General features: G+C 53.9%; 1 protein-coding gene across 1 annotated transcript; it reads left to right on the forward strand.

Moving 5' to 3' along the window:
• Nucleotides 1-287: 287 nt before the first annotated feature.
• CCDC88B (coiled-coil domain containing 88B) lies at nucleotides 288-15,025 on the forward strand (the record flags this gene model as incomplete). Its single annotated transcript, XM_080912465.1, has 27 exons — nucleotides 288-350; nucleotides 610-755; nucleotides 886-997; nucleotides 1,076-1,145; nucleotides 1,226-1,284; nucleotides 1,370-1,453; nucleotides 2,070-2,213; nucleotides 2,344-2,492; nucleotides 2,604-2,685; nucleotides 2,806-2,964; nucleotides 3,448-3,594; nucleotides 3,757-3,865; nucleotides 4,019-4,155; nucleotides 4,242-5,393; nucleotides 9,539-9,666; nucleotides 9,737-9,854; nucleotides 10,101-10,196; nucleotides 10,277-10,417; nucleotides 10,870-11,126; nucleotides 11,417-11,560; nucleotides 11,723-11,909; nucleotides 12,012-12,157; nucleotides 12,349-12,447; nucleotides 12,646-12,812; nucleotides 13,324-13,530; nucleotides 13,677-13,739; nucleotides 14,970-15,025. The coding sequence occupies exons 1-27, from the start codon at nucleotides 291-293 to the stop codon at nucleotides 15,023-15,025; spliced, it is 4,419 nt and encodes a 1,472-aa protein (XP_080768591.1). The 5' UTR covers nucleotides 288-290.
• Nucleotides 15,026-18,086: the final 3,061 nt, after the last annotated feature.

Here is an 18,086-nt window from a genome sequence, read left to right on the forward strand (position 1 = left end):
ACAACAGAGTGCCAGGCTGAGGTCACTCTGTCTTACCCACAGAGAAAAGGTCTTCCCACCATTCCCATGTAGTCCTCCTCTCAGCTAACTTACAGTCTAATCTGAGACCCAGGGAAGATGTGTGTGCGTGCTGCTGAGGCAGGATTCGCAGCTCTGCAGAACCCCGGAAAAAGGAAGCTGTACAGGGTCTGTGGCTGGGCCTCTAGGATGCCCCAGCCGGAGACTTCCTGTTCCTCTCACAGCAGGTGTAGCGGCCGCAGCGTGACAGGGACTACACCCTGACCCCAAACATGGAGGGGGCCAAGGGGCCCAGGCTCAGAGACTTCCTGAGTGGGAGTCTGGCCACCTGGGTGAGGGTCAGGTGGGAAAGCTGGGAGAAGAAGAGTCAGGGAGGACTGAGGGGTGGGGGAGGGGCGGCTGGCTGTGTAGCATCCCGTGGGCAGAGGAGGGGAAACTGGGAACTGGGGCAGGAGGCTTTCAGGGGCACTGGTGAGGTGGTGGGGGTGGGATCCTAGAGTGTATTGGAACAGGGACTTAGGCACTCAAGATGGATTTACTGGTTGGGGGGTAGTTTCTACCTGTTTAGCTGACTTCTATTTATTTCCACAGGCAATGGGACTGGCTGGGCTGGTGGGGGAGGCAGAAGAATCAGCAGGGACAGAGGAGGAGCAGGAGGAGGAGGGGCCTCTTTGTACAGAGAAGAGATTCCTGTGGCTGAGCGATGGAGATTTACTCCTTCGGGTGCTGGGCATCATGTAAGTGACATGGGGAAGCTGAGTTGGCTGTGAACAGTGGGAGGAGCCCGAGGGTGGAGGGCAAGGCCTGTCTGGGGTGGGGAGAGGTCCTGAAGCCAACCTCTCATCCATGTTCCCTGGGCGAGCATAGTGCCCCCAGTTCCCGCGGAGGACTTCGAATGGTCAGGGGCCATGATGGGCCTGCAGCCCGTAGGATGTGGAGTCTCCATCATCTGTGGGGGCGACTGAGGGATTTCTACCAGGTAAGGCATTGGGAAGACCTGACAGGAGGCCCGGCAGCCCCCTGTGAAGGTGTCTTTCTGAGTGTTGGCCTATTCTAGGAGGAACTGCAGCTGTTGGTCCTGTCACCGCCTCCAGACCTCCAGACCTTGGGGATTGACCCCTTCTCAGGTGCTTCTTCCTACTTGCCCTAGGGCCTCTTGTCCCTGCCCCATGTCCCTCTTTAACCCTTTGTGGCTTGTGCCCAGCAGAAGAGGCAGTCGATGAACTGGAAGGCATCCTTCGGCTGCTGCTGGGGGCCTCAGTACAGGTAACGAGGGAATGGGAGAAGAGAATGGAGTTGACAGGAGGAGGGAGCTCCTGTGTGCCAGCTTTGGGTCTTCCGTCTACCACAGTGCGAACATCGGGAACTCTTCATCCGTCACATCCGGGGCCTCAGCCTTGATGTCCAGAGTGAACTGGCTGTTGCAATCCAGGAGGTACTGATGGCAGGGCTGCAGTCTAGGGGCTTGATGGGGTTTATTTTCTCTGCCTGCTGAGGGATTGGATGGCAGAAAAAAAAAAAATCTGAAGTGCAGCAGGTGGCAGCAGAGAGAGCTCAAGCGCCGCAGACAGAAGCAGCCAGAAGAAAGGCATTTGCTGAGGGCGAGCAAGCATGCATATGCCGCAGACAGAGAAAAGACTCTGCTTTGCAGAAGCAGGGCTTGGAAAGCAAAAAATAAAAAAATCCAGTCTCTTCTGGAGGCCTAGGGTTTTAAAGACTCTCCCCTACTTTGTTGGTCAGTTTGAAGACCCACAGTGTGGCATGTCCTGGTCAGGCCTTGAACTTGTTGAGCCGCTATGTCAGCAGGGGACCGCTAGTGGGGGCAAAAGCTGCCAGGCTTTTGTCTTAAGTCAGCAGATTGAGGAGGAAGCTGACCATCTTGGAAATTTTCCTCCTCTTCCATGTCATGGCCCCTCTCCCAGTCTGTCTGCCTGCCAGGAATTATGTCTAACTCCTGAGATCTAGGTACTGTGGTGGACGGCGCGGGGGACTATCGTAACCACTGAAGCCATCTTCGACTCCTTCTGAAATATTGCTCTCCGTGCCCTCAGGTGACCCAGCCTGGTGCTGGTGTGGTACTGGCTCTGGCTGGACCAGAATCTGGAGAGTTAGTGGCTGAGGAGCTGGAGATGCAGTTACGCAGTCTGATGGGGCTGATGTCCAGGCTGGTGCGAGAGCGCGATCTGGGGGCACAGGTAGGGGACAAGAAGGGGCGATGGGGTTGGCGGCTGTCGGTTGTCACAACCCAGAATGAATTTGTGGGGATTGGAGGCCAGATGTACAGAGGTTTTGGAAGGTGCTTCTTGACCTTTGACTTCCTGCTAGAGGTTGGCTGAACTACTGCTAGAGCGGGAGCCTGCCCGCTTGCTGTTGCCAGAGGCTCCTGCTAATGCTTCTGTGGAGGGTCCCTCACACCAGCTGGCTCTGCAGTTGACCAATGCCAAGGCCCAGCTGAGACGCCTGCGGCAGGAGGTGTGAGTGTCTGAAGTCAGGGGAAGGGGCCAGTGGGATCTGGAGGGGTCCTCAGCCTCCAGGTGTGGGTTTTCAGCTGGCAGACACTCTCTCCATCACTTCCATCCCTCCAGGGAGGAGAAGGCCGAGTTGCTGCTGGACTCCCAAGTTGAGGTGCAGGGCTTGGAGGCTGAAATTCGAAGGCTCCGCCAGGAGGTGCGGGAACGTTTCCCATCCCCCATTGTCCCTTCCCCATCGTGGTCCTATTGCTTCTTGCGTTCCCTCACCCCTCTGTCCCGTGGCTGGCTAATCCTAGTTCCACACCATATGGCCCAGACCCAGGCGCTGTCCGGACAAGCCAAGCGCGCAGAGCTCTACCGAGAGGAGGCAGAGGCGCTGCGGGAGCGGGCCGGCCGCTTGCCACGCCTGCAAGAAGAGCTGCGGCGCTGTCGCGAGAGGCTTCAGGCTGCAGAGGTCTTTAAGGGCCAGCTGGAGGTGAGGTGGGGGCGGGGCTGGAGGCGGAGTGTTGCGGTGGGGCGTGGTCTGGAGGTGGGGCGTACGGGAGGGAGCTAGCCAAGAGAAGAGTGGGTTTAGGTTTGCTTAGGAGACCGTGAAAATAGGGTGAAGTGGGTGAGGATACAGCAGATGGAGTCTGGGACAAGCCCTTTAGGATGGGCGGATGGAAGGGAGAAGAGGAGGAGACTATGGAAGGACAGGTCTTGAAGAGACTGATGGGGCCACAGTAGAATAGGTAAGTGGGTACCCATGAGTGTGGTCTAAAGGGATGTGGCCTTGGAAGGCTTCTCCTTGGGGCTGGGTATGGAAGGGTGGAGTACTTGGGGAGATCTTGGAGAGAGCTGCAGTTGGAGGGAAGAGGCAGGGTCTGAAGCTGTCCCAGGGGAAGGAATCTGGAACCACCAGGCTCTGACAAGCATAAAGGTTGCATTTCACGAAGGCTCCTCCCATCTTTCCCATCAGGAGGAGAGAGCGCTTTCTGGGGCCCTGGAGGCCTCGAAGGTCCTACTGGAGGAACAGCTGGAGATTGCTCGAGAGCGCTCAGCCAGGCTGCATGAGACCCAGCGGGAGAACCTCCTGTTGCGCACTCGGCTGGGCGAGGCCCATGCGGTGAGCTAGGCTGACCTGTCCATCATTGTCCCTGGCCCCCCACGACTCCAGTGATGCTCAAGGTTTCTCTAAGTGATTCCTGTAGCCAGTCGGGATATTCAGACTTGCACATTTGGCCTGGGCCAGATGAACAAGGTACTGACCCATTTTTCCACACTCCAGGACCTGGACTCTCTGCGGCATCAGTTGGAGCAGCTGGCGGAAGAGAATGTGGAGCTGGAGCTGGAACTTCATAGGAACCTGGAGCCTCCTCCAGGGTCTCCCGGGGAGGGTGAGTCGGGCCTAGGGTAAGGGTGAGGATCTGTAGATACAGGCAGACTCTGAGTGGGGAGGACTTGTTTTCAAGCCCTTACTAGGTCTCTGACAGGTGTTAGAGCAGGAGTCAGAGAGGTTGGACAGAATTTTGATTTGGTCCTATCTCCAGCTTCCCTACCGGGCGCAGCATCCTCATTGCAAGATGAGGTGAGGGAAGCAGAGGCCGGACGGCTAAGGACGGTGGAACAGGAGAATTGGGAGCTTCGAAGCCAACTACAGATGCTTCGGGCACAGCTTGGCAGCCAGGTAGGTCCCTCCAGTATCCTTATCCTCACTGCTTCCCGCCCACATCCCTTCTAATAGCCCCCATTGTCTCGCTTATATATCCTCAGCACCCTCTGCTGGAGGAACAGAGCAAGGACTCCATGCTACCGGTGTCTAATGGGGCTCCAGCAACTCCCCTGGCCCTAGATCACAGCCCCCAAAGCCGGACTTGCCAGATAGAGGGTGAAGGCCCCAAATCTTTGGACCTGCCTTCCTCAGCATCGTACTCTGGCACCACAAGGTCATCTGAGTGTCCCCAGGCACCTGATTCACACCTGGAGAGTCCTTTCCAGATGCTATCTCAGGATCCCCAGACCCCAGACCGAACTCACCAAGAATCAGACTCTACTGTGGAGGCGCATCAGTCCCTGGAGATGTCTGGTCATAGACTCTCTCTCCAGAGCCCCATTGTCTTGGACCCACCACAGGGTCCAGAGATCAGAATTGAAGTGCAGGAGTTGCTAGGAGAGACTGGAGGTGGGGAGGCTCTCAAAGGGGAATTGGTACCTCAGGCCCAGGTTCTGAAACCGGAGAACCTTGAATATAGGCCTACATCTGCCGAGCTCATCCTCCTGGAACCGCTGAAGGATCAGAAGACCCCGGATCAGGAACTAGAACTGTCCAAGCAGCAGACAGAGGCAGGAGGGCATGAACAGAGGCCCACGGGGTTGGTCAGTAAACTGGTCCCTCAGAAACTACAGCAGACATCAGAAGGGGCTCCTGATGCCTGGTCCAGGGAGGAACCACTCTCAGGGGAGACCCTGGCCATTGCTGTCCCAGAGGAACAGGCCCTCAGAGATGAGCTAGCACAACTAAGGAGAGAGGTTGTAGGTCTTGAGTCTAAACTGCAAGCCCAAGCCCAAAGACTGGAGGCCCGAAGTGCAGAGGCTGCCTGCCTCTCTGAGGAGCTGGCCCAAGCACGCAGGACAGAGGCTGAGGCCCATCAGGAGGCAGAGGCCGGGGCCCGGGAGCAGGCCCGTCTTCGTGAAGCAGTGGATACAGCTAGCCTGGAGCTGGAGGCTGCATCTCGTGAGCGGGAGGCGCTGGCAGAGGCACTAGCAGCAGCAGGCCGGGAGCGGAGGCAGTGGGAACGCGAGGGGCCCAGGCTGAGGGCTCAGGTTGAGGCTGCCGAGCAGCAGGTGCAGGCTCTGGAGAGCCAGGTCCGTTGTCATCTGGAGGAAGCCGAGAGGGAGCACCTGGAGAAGCAAGCCCTTAGGGAGGTATGTGGGGTACAACAGTGGGTCGGGAAATGAGGACCTGGGTTGTATGGTGTGGGTTTCTTCTTCACTGTACTGAGATGGGACTGAAGGTGGAAATCCAGGTCTCCCCTGCTGTTGCAGGACACATGATAGCCAGTCCTTGATGGGGTCGGCTACAGGAGGGACTCACACTTCCAGTTCTCTGGTCTCTCCTGAGCTCCTGCTGTGGTAGCCTCTGTCCCTTTGCCCCGCCCCCTTCTTCCTGTATAAAACAGACACGGTGCCTTGCAGCGCTCATGGTCTGTTGGCAGAGCAGGGTCACTGTGGACATTGCCTGAATCCTGGCCAAGGCCTGCTGTAAGTGACCAAACAATAGTTCTCCAGGAGCCGGGGATGGAGTCCGTAAAGCAGAGAGCTCACCCCAGCTCCGTGCCCAATTCCATCTAAACTAGACATTTGTTTTTCATTCCAGCACTCAGGATGTGGAGGCAGGGGGATTAGAAGTTCAAGGCCATTGTGTAGTTTGCTTTTCTGTTGGAGCCCAGAGCAGGAAGCTGGAGATGGGAACTTAGTGAGGGAGAGGCTGTGCTTGCTGGCTCCTCTACAGAACTTATTCACCTTTTGTTTTTTTTTTAAGATTTTATTTTATCTATATGAGTATTGTCTTTTTAGCTTTTATTTATATGAGTCTGTCTTCAGACACACCAGAAGAAGGCATCAGATCTCACTGCAGATGACTGTGAGTCGCCATGTGGTTGCTGGGAATTGAACTCAGGACCTTTGGAAGAGCAGTCAGTGCTCTTAACCGCTGAGCCATCTCCCCAGCCATCACCTTGCTCTTTTATACAGCTCAGGACAATCTGTCCAGGTACCACTCACAGTGGGCTGGGCTCTCCTGCATTAATCATTAACCGTGAAAATGCCCCATAGACTTGCCCATAGACAATTTGATGGGGGCATTTTCCCAGTTGAGGGTCCCTATTTCCAGATGATTGTTTGTGTCGAGTTGACAGCACAGAGATCCTTGACTATATAATGAATTGGAGGCTATCCTGGGCTATATGAAACACTGCCTATAGAGAAAACAGAAACAAAACATTCAGTCAAGATGAAGTGTGCTAGGCAGTGGTGGCCTTTAATTTCAGCCCTCAGGAGGCAGGAAGCAGGTGGATTTCTGTGAATTTGAGGCCAGCTTGGTCTACAGAGTGAGTTCTAGAACAGCCAGGGCTGCACAGAGAAACCCCGTCTTGAAAATAATAATAATAATAATAATAACAATAACAATAATAATAATGGAGTGCTAGCACTGTACCCAGGAAGGGTGGAAGTGCCTGTCTGGGACTGAGAGGCCTCCAGGGAAAATTACCAGGCTCTACTTGATGCTGAAAGATTAAGACCTTTGATGAGAGGGGTGATGAGGACACTAAGGCATTAGAGACGATGGGGGACCCAGAAGAAGTCATGGCAGTGACCAGCTTTGAAGAGGTTGCTACTCTGTCTGCTGGCATGGGAAGCCTCAGGTGTGGATAAACCCATGTGTGGTTGAGTTTGATGAGGGTCACCTTGACGATAGGGGAACCTGTACCCATCAGGAGTCAGTGGCAGTGGTAATGATGGCAGGTGGGGCTAGCAGGGTCACAGGGTCAGTGATGGAGGAGAGAGAATATCTAGAAAATTTTGCATATTTTTTTTCATTCACATGCTTTGTTACACCAGCCAAGGCTCTGTACCAGGCTTGGGTACAGTGGTGGCCAAGTAGGTGTGGAGGTGACAGACAGTACAGGGAGCCATGGTCCAGGCTGGACACATCAAGGAAGGCTTTCAGGAGGAGGTGGAGAGGAGCAGATCCAGTTTGTGAGATGGAGAAGTCAGGAAAGGTGAGCCTGAGGCAGGAATAAGCAGGGCTCCTATTGGGTAGAGCAACAGCTTCCGTCTATGCCGAGGGAGACGTTGGGGTTTTTGATGTGAGTGAATGGTATCCCTGGAGGCTGGAGATGAGCAAAATGGTCATTTCACACCAGGGAGGTGAGGCCGAGGACAGCACAGGACAGTGGCAAGGTCAGAGCAGAGCTGTGGCTACCAAGACTGGGAACTGAGTGCTCCAGTGTGAGCAGTCTCCAGTTCCATCCCAGGGCAGACTGGAAGAACACCTTGTAGTTTCCTCCCAAGGTGAGGACAATGAGAGAGAGTCTCTCTGGGGTACATACTGTCCTGTGGGATCTACAGATCTGCTAGGAAAGAACTGTGTGCTGTCTCTGACCCTCCTGATTGTCAACTGTGTGGCTTGGAGCAAGTGACTTCTGAGTGTCATTTTACTCATCTGTAAACAAACCTGTGTGGGCCCCTCCTGGAGTGGTGCGTGCCTGTAGTCCTGTCCTTGGTAGGCTGAGGCAGGAGAATTGAGACTTAGAGGCTGTCCTGAGCTATATAGGCTCAAGAGAGGGCTGGAGATGTACGCTCCTCTAATCCTAGAATTTGGGGGAAGAGACTCTGTGAGTCTGAGCTTAGCCTGGTTTATAGTGACAGCAATGTAAAGTGAGACCCTGTCTCAGAAATAATAAATGAATAAATAAATAACCAAAGAGGGAGAAAAAGAATGGGTGGGGGAGCTAAAACCTATCTGTTCCTATCTGATAGAATCTCATAAAACAATGTATGGGAGGAGCTTAGTGTGTTCCTGGCTTTCAGTACACTTTTGCTCTCTTGGGGAAAGGGGCTGGTGGTAGGCTGGCCGTGAAGGTAAGAGTGGGCCTGGAGGAACTGGCTCTTAGGACTTAGAGGGTGGGAGAAGCTGGGGCTAGAGAGAATTGGGACCATTTCCTGACTGCCAACAGTTCTGGGCACTACCTGGATCTGGCATTGAGGGAGCTGGCTAGCAGAGCAGAGAGAAGGGACCTGGAGCTTTTAAGTGGGCACAGAGGCCTCCCAGGCTGGGTGGAGAGGCACTTGGTAGGGCTATGGCTAGAACAGGGAGTGGGCAGGGCTGCAGGTCTCTACTTGCAACTGTACTATGGTTCTCTTATCTCTATAGAGCTAGGCCCTAGTGGCCAGTTAGGCAGCAGAGCCTTATGGGAATTGTAGTTCTTTTTTCTCCTACTTTTCCTTTTCCTCCTTTCCCTCCTCCTCCTCTTCTTTTTGGTTTTTTGAGACAGGGTTTCTTCGTGTAGCCCTGCCTGTCTGAGAACTTGCTCTGTAGACCAGGCTGGCCTTGAACCTGGCTCTGTCTTCTGAGTGTTGGCATTAAAAGTATGTGCCACCACCAGCAGCTGAGTTTTAGTTTTTTTAACCAGAGACTGTGCTCACATCTGTTAGAAACTGCAGTGCCCAGGGCAAGCTGTGAAGGGTTGTTGCTTAGGATGATGGCTCAACAGCCTTAGTTTTCAGAGGCAGGATGTGGCTGGTGATTGGGCAGTGTCATCTTTGTGTAGCTTTACCTTTCCAAGGTCCCCAGGAGTCAGAATGGTTTGGTCTCCCTCCCCTTGCAGCTCACAGGTCAGAACTGGCCTTCCACCCCTACCCTGGAATGGTGTGGCCCAACTGCCAAATGCCATAATCTCTGACTAACCTCTGCAGCCCTGCACTGTGGTTAGGCCTGAGATCCCTGAGTTCCTGTTCTGATAGCTCTTGATAGCCACCCCATCTGTGGCGCTCTGCAGACCTACGTCCACTGAGTCCCTGCACATGGTTGGAAAAGCAGCTGGCAGGGCTCATCTCCCTCATGGGAACATTCGAAACTATAGGCTTAAAGAGGTGAAGCCATCTATCTGCTCAATGTGCATCTCTGACTTCTCACGCAAGGGTTGCTTTCACCCCCTCCCAGGATTAGGCCCCCAACTCCTTTCATATCCATCTTACAAAGCCGCTGGCCCTCCGCCTCCAGGTCTTTTAGACAAGGTCTCATATTGAGCCTAGGCCTCCTTATGTAGCCCAGGCTGGGATTACCTTTGCAGCCATTTTCCAATCTTAGCTTCTCGAGTGCTGACATTACAGATGTGAACCCATGTATGCCAGATGGGAACACAGAGACATTTGCCAGGGTAACAGAACAAGGCAGAGAGCAAGATAACCCCTTCTTGGGACTGTCTCTAGTCTTCTTCTGTCTCTTGGGAAGAGGAGTCACCCTCATCTTCAACCCCACCGGCTGAGCCTACTCTGCTTGCCCACAGGAGCTAGAGAAGGCTGTGGTACGGGGCCAGGAATTGGGGGACCGGCTGGAGCATTTGCAGCGAGAGCTGGAACAGGCAGCCTTAGAGCGCCAGAAATTCCTTCAAGAACAGGAGAGCCAGCACCAGAGGTGGGCACAGTGGCCGGGGGCAGGGAGGGACAGCGAAGTAAGGGCTGCGTGTTAAGGTTTCTCCTGGTAGGTACCAGCGTCTGGAGCAGCGTCTGGAAGCTGAGCTGCAGGCAGCGTCTACCAGTAAGGAGGAGGCATTGATGGAGCTCAAGGCCAGAGCTCTGCAGCTGGAGGAGGAGCTGATTCAGGTAAAGCTGTCCTGGGAACTGAGGTGCTGGCGCCTTGCTCCAACTTGGGAGTAGTCAACCAGGGCTGTTAGGGCTCAGGTCTTACCTCTAGGTTGATGGATAGCTGCTCACCATCTACCCCGGTGGGGCTGCTTCCTCCAATCCTTAAGCGGATGGAAGGTTTTTTGGGGTGACTGCTTGGCCTTTTGGTCTGGGCTCCAACACTTCTCATGTGTGTGAGGTGCCTGCAATCTGTTGTCCCTGCAGCTGCGCCAGTACCCTGTGGACCGGGCAACTGAGGTGCGAGCCGAGCCTCGGACTGTGGAGACCCAGAACGGACGGCTCATCGAGGTGGAGCGAAATGTGAGCGACAGAGCGTGGGTTGCCCAGGGGATGGGAGGACTAGCCACTTAGTTAGCCACTGACAATCTCCCCTTCGGCAGAACGCCACACTGGTGGCTGAGAAGGTGGCTCTGCAGGGACAGCTGCAGCACCTGGAGGGGCAGCTGGGGAGCCTGCAGGGACGGGCACAGGAGCTCCTGCTACAGAGTCAGCGGGCACAGGAGCACAGCAGTCGCCTGCAGGTGTGTGGCAACATGGGGCTCTTGTCACCAGCTGGTTAGTGTCATTTTATGCCCTTTCCCCTAGCCAATGGCCTCGTCTGCTTCCAAAGTGCTTTCCCTCTGACCTCGGCCGCCATAGGCTGTACCTTCTCACCCTCCTTGCCTTCAGAATCCACATCTGCACCCACTCCCATCTCCCCATCTCAGCCTTCTCCACGCTAGCCATTAGTCTTCACCCCTGTCCCCTACCCATGTGTCCCATCCCTGTTTTGGGCTTCTTGCATGGCCCCACAACCATGATGCCTTCCTTTCTACGGCTTTTAACCTTCACCTGTTTTTTTTTTTTTAAGCTGTGCCTTGGCTTCCTCCATAGCTGTTCCCGTCCTCTGCCCCTATGGTCTCAAGCTGTGCCCTGTATTCCTTGTGGGCTGGGTGCCTCCCTACAGTGGTCCTCCCCACCTGTTTCACCCTAGGCTGAAAAGTCTATGATGGAGAAGCAGGGTCAGGAGCTGCACAGGAAGCTAGGAGTGCTAGAAGAGGAGGTGCGGGCAGCAAGACTGGCCCAGGAGGAGACTCGTGGGCAGCAGCAGGCTCTGCTTCGGGACCATGAGGCTTTGGTGCAGCTGCAGCGAAGGCAGGAGGTGGAGCTCGACGGATTGTTGGTGCGGCACCGAGACCTCAAGGCCAACATGCGAGCGCTGGAGCTAGCGCACCGCGAGCTCCAGGGCCGGTGAGCCTCCCCAAACGCCCCACTTCTCTCCGTGGCACGCCAAGAGCCTGTCTTCCTCAGCAACTCTGACCCAGGGGGATATCCCATCCTCCACGTGTCTATTCTACTGTTCCTCTCTTGGGGCTCTGGGCTCCTCAACTATGAGGCCGTGAATGGTGGCATGGCGCTCTGCTTTGGGGCTTTGCTGGGGCGTGGTGCTTATGCTTAGGAGACTTTCAGATCCCCACAATGCAATGCCTGCTTGTCAAGGCTGCAGCCCCTGCAGTCCTTTGGGACCCTTGTTCATACAGGCACGAGCAGTTGCAGGCCCAGCGGGCCAGTGTGGAAGCACAAGAGGTGGCCCTGCTGGCAGAGCGTGAGCGCCTGATGCAGGATGGACATCGGCAGCGGGGCCTGGAGGAGGAGCTGCGGAGACTTCAGAATGAGCATGACAGGTGCTAGCCCTGCTGCAGCCCTGCCCCCCCCCCCATCAGCATGCCCACACACGAAGTGGGTTAGGGTGGGTTAGTCACGCCCCTGCATGTCCTGCTTCTCCCCCTTTCTGTGGGTGTGGCCTTCCTGGCTCTTGGGAGAGCAGGTTGTCTTTGCCTCCAAAGAGCTCAGATGCTACTGGCCGAGGTGTCTCGGGAGCGAGGGGAGCTCCAGGGTGAACGCGGGGAGCTGCGGAGCCGCCTGGCGAGGCTGGAGCTGGAGCGAGCCCAACTTGAGATCCAGAGCCAGCAGCTGCGTGAGTCCAACCAGCAGCTGGACCTGAGCGCCTGTCGGCTGACCACACAGTGTGAGGTGTGGTATAGTGCTGGGGGAGGCCTGGGGCAGCCAAGGTAGGCAAGCCAAGCTGGACAGTCTTGGGCTGGTTGTTCATCCTGCCCCTGCTGCTGCCCGCAGCTTCTGACCCAGCTTCGCAGTGCTCAGGAGGAGGAGAACAGGCAGCTGTTGGCTGAGGTACAGGCCCTGAGCCGGGAGAACAGAGAGCTGCTAGAACGCAGTCTGGAGAGCCGTGACCATCTGCATCGAGAGCAGAGAGAGTACCTGTGAGCATGCTTAGGGACAGGTCCCCCAGGGACTCCCACTTCCTCTCACCCCCACCCACGCCCCCAGGTCCAAGAGAAAAGGTCCAGGCATAGGGTAGTCTTACCTGCAATGTGGCGGCCCAGAGGTACACCTGCTTCTGCAAGGGCTTTGCCAGGATTTCTGTGAACCCATTCTCTCCTTTTCCTACCAGGGACCAGCTTAATGCCTTGCGCCGTGAGAAGCAGAAGCTGGTGGAGAAAATCATGGACCAGTACCGTGTACTGGAACCTGGTCCCCTACCCCGTACCAAGTGAGGCCCCACCTTCCGGAACTGGGATCCTGCTCACCTTTGCCCAGTCCTACCCTCTGACCCCCCAGCTCCCCAAAAGCCAGGCTGGGGTGCAGGTCTTAATAAGGGTTTGCCTGACCCTTTTCATCTCCTGATACGATTCTCTTCTCCCTCCCTTTTCCTGTTTCTTTATTCCTTCTTATGCCCTCTTGCCCCCAGGAAGGGCAGCTGGCTGGCAGACAAGGTGAAGAGGCTGATTCGGCCCAGGCGGGAGGGGGCCCTCCATGGGGGACCACGCCTGGGGGCCGATGGGGCTGGCAGCACGGAAAGCTTGGGGGGCCCCCTGGAGACGGAGCTCCCTGAGGGCAGGGAGGCAGATGGGACAGGTGGGTCTGAGGGTCTGGTGACCAGATTGTCCCTATCCCATATCTCCCCTTTGGCATCTGCTATACACTGTCTTGACTTGCACATGCGCTTCCCTGCCACCTGCCTCCAACCTGCCTTGATGCTGTTGGCTGCTCTTTGCTCCAGGACTACGGAGTCCCCTGCCTAGGCTCCTCTTTTCTGCCTGTATTGCCACCTCTTCATTTCTACACAACCCACAGTCATGTCTAAGACCTCAGAGCAGCTGGGCACATTAGGGAAAGAGTATTTATTTTTGATGGTGGTACAGAAGGAAACTGAGGACCAGAGAGGAAGAGGCGCCTTTCCCAAAGCTCCACAGTGAGCTTGTGTGAGCCAGCAGCACACTGACCAGGCTCATCAGCCAGGTGTCTTCCCTCCCACGCTCTGCTTTCCTTCCTACCCTGTGTGACCTCACTCCCTGGCTCTCGGCTTGCCAGGTCCCTTCGTGTACTTTGGTGACCCCCCCCTCCCCAATGCATGTGCCTTTCACAGGGTCCTCGTCACCAGCACCCATGCGCCGTGTCCAGAGCTCTCTCTGCTTGGGAGATGAGACCCTGGCAGGTGGGCAGCGGCGGAGACTCAGCTCCCGGTTCCCTGGGGGGCGAAGCTCAGCGTCATTTAGTCCAGGGGATACCCCAAGGCAGCGGTTCAGACAGCAAAGACCAGGGCCCCTGGGGGCACCCAGTTCCCACAGCAAAGGTGAGTCCCTGAATATATAAGTCCCCATTATCCAGTGGACTCAGCATTTTGGGGAGGAGAGGTGTTCCTCTTAGTCTCTGTGTTCCCCTATGCCTTGCCCACCACTGCCTAGCACCGTGGCCCAGCGGCTGACTTTTGATCCCTAGGTGTGGAATGGGATGGCTCCATTAAGACCCTCTCGGAACATGACGCAGATGACACTCGAGAGGGTGAGTGGGGGTGTGTGCCCCATCTGGGGTCACCCGTTCTCTCTCCTGACGAGGAAGGATTCCTTACCAAACACTAGCTGGTATGCTTCTGGGGATGGCAGGGAACATTCTGAGGTAGGGAGCAGAGAGAAAGCACTGCCTAAAAATAATCACACTGTCTACAATCGCCAGGACTGACAGCAATACAATTTGAACAGGGCATGGGTGGTACAGGCCGGTCATCCCAACACCTGGGAGGCTGAGACAGGAGAAACAAATTCAAGACCAGCCTAGACTATGGCAAGACCCTATCTTAAGGGGGGAAAAAAGAGGAAACACCATGTGAGCTATGTGTGTATCTTTTTCCTCTTTAGTAGTCTTGTCAGAAACATAAAGAGGGATAGGTACAACGATTTTAATGACAGGACTCATTTAACTTTGTCTGCCTAAATAATTACAGTTTTCAATGTGCAGTCGGTGCAAAAATTACAAATGAGATTTTCTTTTTAAATTTATTTTTTTTTTGCGGCGGAGAGTTTCACTGTGCAGTCTGGTTGGCTTGAAATTTACTATGTAGACCAGGCTAGCCTCAAACTAACAAAGATCTGCCTGTCTGTGTCTCATGAATGGTGGGATTAAAAGCACAATCCACATTCCCACATTCCTGGGATTGGAGCTATGCCTGACTTCCTTCTTTCCTTCCTTCCTCCCTTCTTCCCTCCCTCCTTCCTTCCTTCCTTCCTTTCTTTCTTTCCTTCTTTCAGACAGAGTCTTTTTATACAGGTTATGATGGCCTAGCTCATGGTGTAGCCCAGGCTGGGCTATTTGTGGCAATCTCCCTGCCTCAACTTTCTTAGCTCTGGGATAATATTGTTGTGTGCTACCACACCCATTTTTTCATACTAAGTTTTTAAAGTCCAGAAAGCACTTGACACACAAGCACATAGCAGTTTGGACTAGCAGAGGCTAAGCTCCAGCCTAATAGGAGGCTATAATGCAGGGGAAGAAGCGTGTGTGTGTGTGTGTGTGTGTGTGTGTGTGTGTGTGTGTGTGTGTGTCAGAGGGATTTGAGTGAGGCACTGTTTGGGAACAGGCTTCAGAGAGAAGCTAAAATTTAGGGAAAGCTTGGGGGCAGGCTAGAACAGGGAGGTTGGGGGAGCACAAGAAGACAGAAGGTTCAGGGTCCCATGGGCTGCTGTGACTGCTGACCATCTTCTTGGGAGGAAGCCTGATCCCAGTCTTTCTCTCCAGATCTCCAGGAGCAGAAACCAGAGAAACAATCCCTTACCCCTTCCCTCAGCCAGTGATACTGTGGGGACAGAAGGCTTAGGAGTGCAGCCTTCTCCCCATTGTAGGGTCAGTGGAACTCCCAGGCAGCCCAAGAGCTGGGGGACCCGGGGACCCCAAGAAGATTCCTTGGACAAAGAGGCCTGGGCTCTCAGGTCCCCCACAGCCTATACTGGGGCTCTGAGAAGGAGCTGGGACAAGATTGTGGACAGGGGATATGATTGGTCTGAACAGGGAGCTCCTGGCCAGGGCTCTTGCTCTCAGATACGATCATCACTGAGGAGGCGATCTCTGGGAGATTCCCCGGCTGAAGATGGCTGGCAAGAGTGGGCAAAAGAACCCTCTGCCAGGTCTAGATGGGGAGCTAAGGCCCATTCCCTGGGGATAGGACTGGGCTAATATCTGAGCATTGTCTGGGACATGAGGGAGAGAAGAATAAAGCTGTAACCCCTTGAATCTGACTTCTGTGTCTGCTGGCTGCTTGTGGGAGACTGGGGGACTGGGAACTTTCATTGGTGTGGGCTTCTATAGCCAGGGAGTCATGTCTGGACCAGGTAGCAAAAGGAGTTATAGTGTGGCCATTTGGCCTTGTGAAACATGGATGTGCTGGCCAGGTAAGCAGCCAATGGGGGCAGGGCCTGGGTAGGCATTTAACAGTGGACAAGACCTGGGGTCTGGGATATGAGACACATAGTGAACTTAGTTGTCCTGAACCTATTTCTCAGGGCACTTCTTTTCCCTCTCCACGTCTCCCAACCTCATCTCTCACCACCTCCCCCTTTTTGGGTTCTTCAGGGAACTCAGTCTGGTTAGTATAAGAGGTGGTATGTAATGTCACTGAGCTGGGTCCCTAGGATGGTGACGGGGAAGGGGAACTGATACAGATGCAGTTGTCAATCTGATGCCCGGGAAAAGGAAACTTAACCGAGAAATCGCCATCATCTGATTGGCATATGGGCATTGCCTCTGGAGGCATTCTCTTTATTACTAATTGTTGTAGGAGGGCTCAGCCCATTGTCTGTGATGTTATGTCCCTAGGCAGGTGATCCTGGGCTATATAAAAAAAGCTAGCAGAGGGTCTGGAGAGATGGTTCAATAGTTAAGAGCACTCAGAGCTCTTCTGGAAGACCAAAGATCAGTTCTTAGCACCCACATTGGGCAGCTCACAGCTATAGGGAAAACTCTGACTTCCATGAGCACTAATTAAAGATAATAAAAATCTTAAAAAAAAAAAGCTAGCTGAGCAAGCCGCCAGCCAGCCAGTCAGCAGCGTTCCTCCCAGGTCTCCATTTCAGTTCCTGTTGTGACAATTCTGCAATTTTGGTTTCTTTGAACAAAAACACAGAAATATTATGGGGATGTATTTCATTTTTAATCCCAGGTGTGGGAAACGGGGCAGATAGTTTTCTGAGACAATGCGATGTGTAGAATTCTGAGGACTTTTCAGAGGGTAGATAAACATGCTAGGGCCCTTGAGAGGCTATGTGGGTTGTTGGTGGGTTGTTGGTGGGTTGTTGTTGGTCATGGTTTGTTAACTAGTGTGCACGAAGAAGAAACAACGAGAAGAAATTAGAGATCCCAATGGCGAAGATCAAATTTAACCTCAAGGAACTCGGACACCCCTGGCCAGCAGGAAGTAGGAACAGCAGCAGTTGTGGCAAGGAGCTGAGTCCAGCCTTCGGCCGAGCTGCGTGTCGGCAGAGCAGAGCTGCCTCGGTGATTGAGGCCGGAAGAGCAGGAGTGAGTCCCACCTGCCGGGCACTGGCTTCCATATCACTACTCAGTGTTGGGTTTTACTTGATCTCATTGTGTCTGGGTCCTGGTTCTTCCCTTTTGAAATAAGAAAGTATGCAAGTATTTTAGATTTTTACAGTAGCCCACATTTAAGAGACTAGATTTTTTAAAAAAGATAATCTAGACTATCAAGTTATTGTTATTATTATTTTGAGACAGGGTCTCTCTGTAGCCCTGCTCTGTAGGGCAGGCTGGTCTCAAACTCAGAGATCCACTTGCCTCTGCCTCCTAAGTGCTGGGATTAAAGATGTGCACTGACCTTTTTTATATTGTGATATTAAAATGATATCTTAGGGACAAGTAAGAAAGGAAAGGTTATTCATTAACAGAGACAAGTTGATAAGGGGTGAAATGTCATAGTTCGTTTGTCAAACTAGACACCTAGGAAGAGGGAACCTCACAGCTGAGGAATTGCTTCCATCAGATTGGTCTATGGGTATCTTTGTGGAGGCATTTTCTTGATTGCTAATTACAAGAGGCTGGTACGTCCCTAGGTAGATGGGCTTGGGTTATGTAATAAAGCTGAGAAAGTCAAAAGATGCAGGTCAGTAAACAGTGCTCCGCATAAAGCAGTGTTCCTTCATGGTTTATGTTTGAGTGCCGATTTCCAGGTTCCAGCCTGGAGTTCCTGCCTTGACGTCCCTCAGCAGTGGACTGTAACCTGTAAACTGCCCCTTCCCTAAGCTGCTTTCAGTCAGAATGTTTTATCACAGCAACCAAGAAGCGAACTAATACAGGACAACTAGGCCGGGCGGCAGGATGTGAGTCAGGGCACCTGAGGCTGCCCGAGGGAGGGTGGGGCTCCCTGGGAAAGGTGGAGTGGGGCCCTTGAGCAATCAGCCCTGCAGCTCCCTCTTTAATTCTTTTTGAAATTACATTTATTTTATGTTATGCCATATGTTTGCATTGTATGTCGGTGCAGGTTTAGATCTGAGGGCAGCTTGTGAAAGTCTGTTCTTTCTACGATGTGGGAGGGAACCGTGCATCCAACTCAGATGGTCTCTTTTGGGGCAAAAGCAACTTTACCCGGGCAAAGTGGCTTCCTGTTTTTGAAGTGTATTCTCAAGGTGCCCATTACTGGCCCAGCATCAAGAGCCTGGGGCTCCTATGTCCAGGGAATATAAAGATCTCCACTGTATTGGTTGAGCTTAACGAGAGTGGTTCTAAAGAAGGAGGTGGGCTGTGATTTGTGTCAATTAGCTAAGAGGAACAGAAGAGGCAAGGCTGCCACGTGGGAGGGAGGGCTCCATAAGCCTGGGTGGGCGACCCTCTTCAAATCCTGGGACA

Source organism: Micromys minutus (genome assembly GCF_963924665.1).
Source record: "Micromys minutus genome assembly, chromosome: 2".
Classification (NCBI taxonomy): Eukaryota; Metazoa; Chordata; class Mammalia; order Rodentia; family Muridae; genus Micromys; species Micromys minutus.